Below are 6,653 nucleotides of genomic sequence, written 5' to 3' on the forward strand. Positions count from 1 at the left end.
GTATGTACAGCGATATCATACCCTGTTTGTGACGTGATACCATATCCAGTCAGTAGAGTAATATCAAATCCGGTTTGTAGAGTACTACCGTACCCTGTCAGTAGAATTGTACCATATCCGGTCAGCAGAGTTAAACGTGGTCAATATCTAGCTATTTCACATCATGTCAGAGACAATATATCATATCCGGTCAGTAGAGTGAGAACATATCCTATCAGTACAGGTACCATACCCAGTCAGTGAAGTGATACCATATCCGGTCAGCAGAAGATACCATATCCGGTCAGTAGAGTGATATCATATGCGGTCAGCAGAGTTATACCATAGCCTGCCAGATGATAGATTCCATACTTAATAAAGTGGTAAGATTTCTTCACCATAGGAAAGAAACTACACGCCGAACCGGTGCTAAGATTTCCATGATCAATAAAAATGTCGAAATATTACAAGAAGAATTGTCAAATTAAGTATTTCGAAAACTTACCAACTTTGAAAGAGATCATCTGATAGACGAGAGATCTTTAAACAAGATGGAAAATCAAAGGACAATAACTCTTTAAACAAATCTGAGTGAGGAGATATTTAAAAACAAACTTACTTTTTGAAATCATCTTTTAAAACAGCTATTTATAAGAAACACAATTAAACTAATGACGGAAAACTTCGAACATAATTACAAAATAAAGATATGTGTAATTAAAAAAATATCTGTTCAAGTTAGTACTTTTTGTTCAGAATTTCTTATATCTAATAAAAGAAATACGACCAGTTAAGCTGACAATGCTGTTCTTAGATGTGTACTTAATATATATGTAGTCCATATACATAATGTACACACACACACACTAGCCTACAGCAGGTATTCAATACCTATGATTGGAAAACCCGTACTGTGTAGGCACCATTGACTACAGAAAACTGCCGACGTCATCATTGGTTCCTGGGAATTCCGGATCCGCATTATTTGTATTGCTGTCATGACGATGATCCTCCGGAAAGTTACTGTGTTGGAGTATTTTGTACAGATTGATTTTGCGTAATTTTTCTTGAGTTTACAAAATACCTGACAGTCACTTTATATGTCGCAACAGACTAACAGGTCAACATTATCATTAGAATCCCATTCTGATATGAGTTTAAATATCTTGTGTACTCAATTGACACCAAAGTGTGTCGCAAGAAGGCAATTTAAACTCGCAATACACATCTTATTGAAGGTGCCTCATTTAATAGTACGGTACAGGAATGTAAAGGAAGATAAGGTATTAATAGTTTTCTCTAAATAAAAATACAATAGTATATATCTTTTATTTTTAAGCAGATACTAGACAATACATGTCAATTAAATTAAATTTAATTCAACTTTATTATTTTACATAAAACAATACACGGATAAACATATTTACAATATAATAGTTTATCGTGATTAAAGTGTTCGTAATGGGTAGTACAGAGACAAATATTGTTATTAAATATACTGATAAAAGTATCAAGTTTCTTCCGTGTTTTCATATTAGTTGTATTAATCAACCCATAGAACTTAATAACATCACAATAAAATGTTGGATTTAAGAGTACGTAATGTGGGATATGGTGTTGTTATGTATAAAATGTGAAATATTTTTAACTTTTAAGTATGTATTTCTCGCAAAGCGAGCGAGATCCTTTTAAGGGGTATCCAGTACTTATTGAAACATGATAAATTATGACGATGGAATATATATCGCAATAAATCCTTCATTTGGAGACAATTTATTAACATTCAATAAACATAAAATATAGCAGCCCGTTCGATTTCGAAGCCTAATTTTAATGATTTGTTAAAATATATTACTCAGTTCATAGGTCTCGTAGTCATAAATAAAATCAATACCTTCTAAATATATAATGCATCATCTCATAAATACATTAATGCGTTATTTCAATGAATATATAAATACTGGCATGGAATCCATATACTAGTACATACCAGAGACATGCATAGACGTCTTGGCATATCTAACCTTAATTAAGCGAGTAACATACAAGCTCATTTTATAATTAGTATACTTGTCTTTAAATAAAAAGACTTTTAAGCCATGACCCATGGCACGTGTTTAATCAACCATGAGCTGTACATACGTATATATGTGTCTTACCTTTAACACGTACACACACGTAGATTATAACGGTGTAGGTATTCCGTGTGTATATACCCGGTAATATCTATTTATAGGTTACCGTATATTGATTAACTCAAAGCACCAAGCCTTGACGCGCATGTCGAGTATTACAAGCAGAAAGCTCTTCAAGTTCCAGCGTGCTTCTTGATTTTATTTATTTATCACCTGAACGAGCTCATGTATAGCCAGTCTCGTGTTGTATGTGAACGGATGAAGTCAGCTATATACAGTAATTCATTATCATGGACATTTTAGAGGAATATATTGTTGCTAACGACTTTGGTATGGCGTACGTCGCAACGGAAAATGGCGACATTCAGGTGGATACTAAGGTAAACAACGTCGCAGACAAACGAAGGAAGCTCGTTATACATTTTGACATTCGCAATACTGTGTTGGTTTCGGACTCTGTCACAAATGTAACGATGGAGCAGGCCCTGAACAGTTTTCTGACAGGCGTTGTGTGGGGACAAGAACCTTCAAAGGGTACATGGGTTTGGGAATCCTACGAAACCTCTCTCACACCGCCTTCTCCTGGTGCTATTACCTACTACAAACACATGGAGAGAATCCTAGTTAAAACACCTACGGACAGAAGGAATCTTAGATTGGTAACAGGAGATTTTACTCAAACGATCGGGCAGGCATTCCGGCCTTATTTCTGCTCAACATTGGACGCTTTGAGGTGGAAACACCCTCCGAGTCCTGAACATGAAGGAATGACAATGGCCGGGAAAGATGGTAAGCCCTACCACTACCTCCTCAAATCTGTTTACAGGCTTATATACCATCTTGTAGAGAACAATCGTGATTTTGCTATTGTATTCCGTACATACGGCCTAGACGCCCCTAACGTCATTACAAGTCTCGCTAAAGGTCTTCAAGGAGATCACCCGGACTTTCCAATCCAAGATCTCGGATTAAAAGTAACTTTCCCACCTGGATCTGTTTTCCGTAAAAGCGACGATTCATGTGTGTTCCAAACCGTGGAAATTGAGAATGGTCGTGAAACTCCTGAAAGGTCAGAGGTCACAGGGGAACGTGCAATTTACAATATGCTCAGTAGCAAGGAGGGTATTTCAGGGTATAAAGACGATTTCATTTACTGGCAAAGCAACGACTACAGCCACGAGGCGGCCAAACCACTATATGTGGATCCATACGATGAGAATGTCCATCATATTTTCTTTGACGACAACATTCGAACATTAGAAGATGATAGCATTGTCAATGTCCGGCTGTTTGAAACCAAAGGATGTGAAAAGGCTAAAAGTTTGTCAAAGACGGATGCTGCGAAATTCGAGAACGTTTGTTTGGTACAGGCCGATCTGTTAATGGCTATTCAGGACGATGACTATTACGTCAAGTCGGTCGAGCAGTGCGAGAAAAACTACTCTAATTTCGTTAATAGGTACAAATCGGACGGATGACCTTTGTTTACCTAACAGAGGAATGGACGATTTGGTCAATGTAGCTACAAAACGCAGAAAGAGACGATTTGGGCCCAACGCCTCCAAATCAGGTGACTTCTAGTTTATACCGGAGAGAATAAAAGGTGCGATTTGGAACATTCATGGAGAGCAGACTCTAAAGTATGTGATAATACAATCCATCTTTTTTGGAATGTTGAACAGTGATAACTAACACAGAGATATAGGAACAGAGATGTAGGAAATGTGTACTAATGCTTGTAACACGGATATTACGTGTCGTGTAACACGGATACTATGTGTCGTGTAACACGGATACTACGTGTCGTGTAACACGGATACTACCTGTCGTGTAACACGGATACTACGTGTCGTGTAATACGGATACTATGTGCCGTGTAACACGGATACTGTATGTCGTGTAACACGGATACTTTGTGTCGTGTAACACGGATACTACCTGTTGTGTAACACGGATACTGCCTGTCGTGTAACACGGATACTTTATGTCGTGTAACACGGATACTACGTGCCGGGTAACACGGATACTATGTGCCATGTAACACAGATACTATGTGCCGTGTAACACGGATACTACGTGTCGTGTAACACGGATACTACGTGCCGGGTAACACGGATACTACGTGTCGTGTAACACGGATACTACGTGCCGGGTAACACGGATACTACGTGTCGTGTAACACGGATACTACGTGCCGGGTTACTCGGATACTACGTGCCGTGTAACACGGATACTACGTGCCGTGTAACACGGATACTACGTGCCGGGTAACACGGATACTATGTGCCGTGTAACTCGGATACTACGTGCCGTGTAACACGGAGACTACGTGTCGTGTAACACGGATACTACGTGCCGTGTAACTCGGATACCACGTGCGATGACGTAGGGAGAAGAAAGGAATTTTGTGACTTTCGTTGTATTTCTTTTGTTCTTGTAGTTGCTTTCAAATGTTTTAATTCACACTTAATACTAGTACCTTTTCTATGGCAATTAAAAGGAGGAATAAGTTTTGTGATGTAACGACGTGGAACAATGAAGCATTTTTTTTTTTTACATTTTAACTTTTTATAGACCACCGTGGAATTTATTAGATCAAAATCATTATTGTTCATTCGAAAACCGGACTGTCTTTGGCATTAATTCACTTACTTACTTTCCGATGGGATATATAACGATGATTTCTAATGGAAACGACCCGTGTGTTTATTGGAAACAGGTGTTGTGACAACCCTTGCAATGTTTTGCTTTAATATTAGAAATGTGGATTATTAAAGACCACCGATCGACGCGATTGTTATGAACCATCGCCTTCAGGCTAGATCACAGACTATCAACATTAATATAACAGAACTGGCAGGTCGTGTTAATACACCGGCAGATACTATTGAACAAGGGTCATTTAATTGACGGCCTCACGTGCATCCAAGGCCCTGCTCACACGATGAATTACTGTAATTTGAGTAATTTGTAACTGAAGGGTAAATTATATCATAACCAGTGTAGCTGTATAGTGTTGTAGAGACATCTATTATCACCCTTGCGGTCAATCAAAGTATGCCAGCGTCGTTCGCTGTCTACGTAAATCAGCTGTGTTCAGGGATCGTGTTTCGTGCTATTCTGGTGCAATGCGCATTTGTTTTTGCTATTTTGTGGAATATAGATACATATTTTTCTTTATTTTCACGTGAAAATGAATTTTTGGTTGTAAGTGAAATGTAAGTATGTGATAGAGATTATTTCATGGAAAGCAATATATTATGTGATCAGTTTGAATGTTTGTAATTATAACTGGGCTAATATCCCCTTCTGATCAGGGTTTAAATCCTTCGGCCCTGACCTTAGGATTTCGATACAATTACTGACCTCATAGTTCGCAAGGTTAATAGGTACACTGTATGTATATCTTCTATGACCTTTTATGATACTCATTATATAATCTTTTATATATTGATAAGTTAACATCCAGCGATAATAAAACATCCTGTCATGATAATTTAGTTAGTTCTTCGGAGGTCATTAAAAGGGACGTAAAGATCATATTAATTCTCTATTAAAGGAAAATGGACGTGCACCGCTGGCGATCGAATCTGCATCTAGTCAGATCGCTGACGCATCACGAGACTGGCCTCGCTACTTTTCGATTTTTGTTTAACAAAAATATTAGATTAGTTATTAAGTCTTTCTCTCATGTATTTTCTCTGTTTTAATTTTAGAAATCAAACCTTAATTGTGGTATTTTAATTATTTTGAACTTTTATAATGCGAGGTTTTATCTGGTAGATGTTTTACTATGGTATTCTTATCATGGCATGGATGACTGTTTGCTACTCAGGATCCTCAACATATTTTGAACCATTAAACACCTCCAAGTGATTTTTTTCAGAAACAATGACTTTATTTAGTTTGTTTTTTGTTGACTTTAGAATGTAAACCATAATTCTGGTGTCAGTCAAATTGGACAAAGTCCCATTTTGATACCTAATTGAACTTTTATGAAGAATAGAGAAAAGGGGGTATATTTTAAAAGGAACTTGGCAAAAAACACAATCCACGGTCAAAAGTATTCAAATTCCCTCGATACCCCAGGGGTAACAATAAGTTAACTCTTTGGACTTTTGTTTTGCAGCCCATGGAGTATCGAGTACTGTAAACTTCTAGATCTCTTTTACCTTATAAATGATATAAGACACTGATGAACATGTCTTAAAACATTATATATATAAGAGTATAATATATAGGATATCTTATGAAATTGTCACACAACACGCAATAGGCCGAGATACACGAAGGCTACACCACTTTGGCCGTTAATGGACCAGTGAGTGAGTGTGTTGTTTAGGGGGTGAGGTGGTGTACCATTATACTATAATATTAAATAGAGTTATCGAAAACATCACAGAGTGCATGCAGAAATATATCGGTAGTAGTAATACTAACCATAATGTCGCGTGCGCATGTGTTGTCTCACAACAAAACATTTTACTGACCTGTAACTGAAAAACGACTGATTTAAAGCATTATGCACAAAAATAATTC

General features: G+C 37.3%; 1 protein-coding gene across 1 annotated transcript; it reads left to right on the plus strand.

Moving 5' to 3' along the window:
• Positions 1-2,226: 2,226 nt before the first annotated feature.
• On the plus strand, positions 2,227-6,010 carry LOC117330582. Its single transcript, XM_033888994.1, has one exon. It carries the CDS (start codon positions 2,405-2,407, stop codon positions 3,590-3,592), a length of 1,188 nt encoding a protein of 395 aa, XP_033744885.1. The 5' UTR covers positions 2,227-2,404; the 3' UTR covers positions 3,593-6,010.
• The last annotated feature ends 643 nt before the right edge of the window (positions 6,011-6,653 follow it).

Source organism: Pecten maximus, chromosome 7 (genome assembly GCF_902652985.1).
Source record: "Pecten maximus chromosome 7, xPecMax1.1, whole genome shotgun sequence".
NCBI classification, from domain to species: Eukaryota; Metazoa; Mollusca; class Bivalvia; order Pectinida; family Pectinidae; genus Pecten; species Pecten maximus.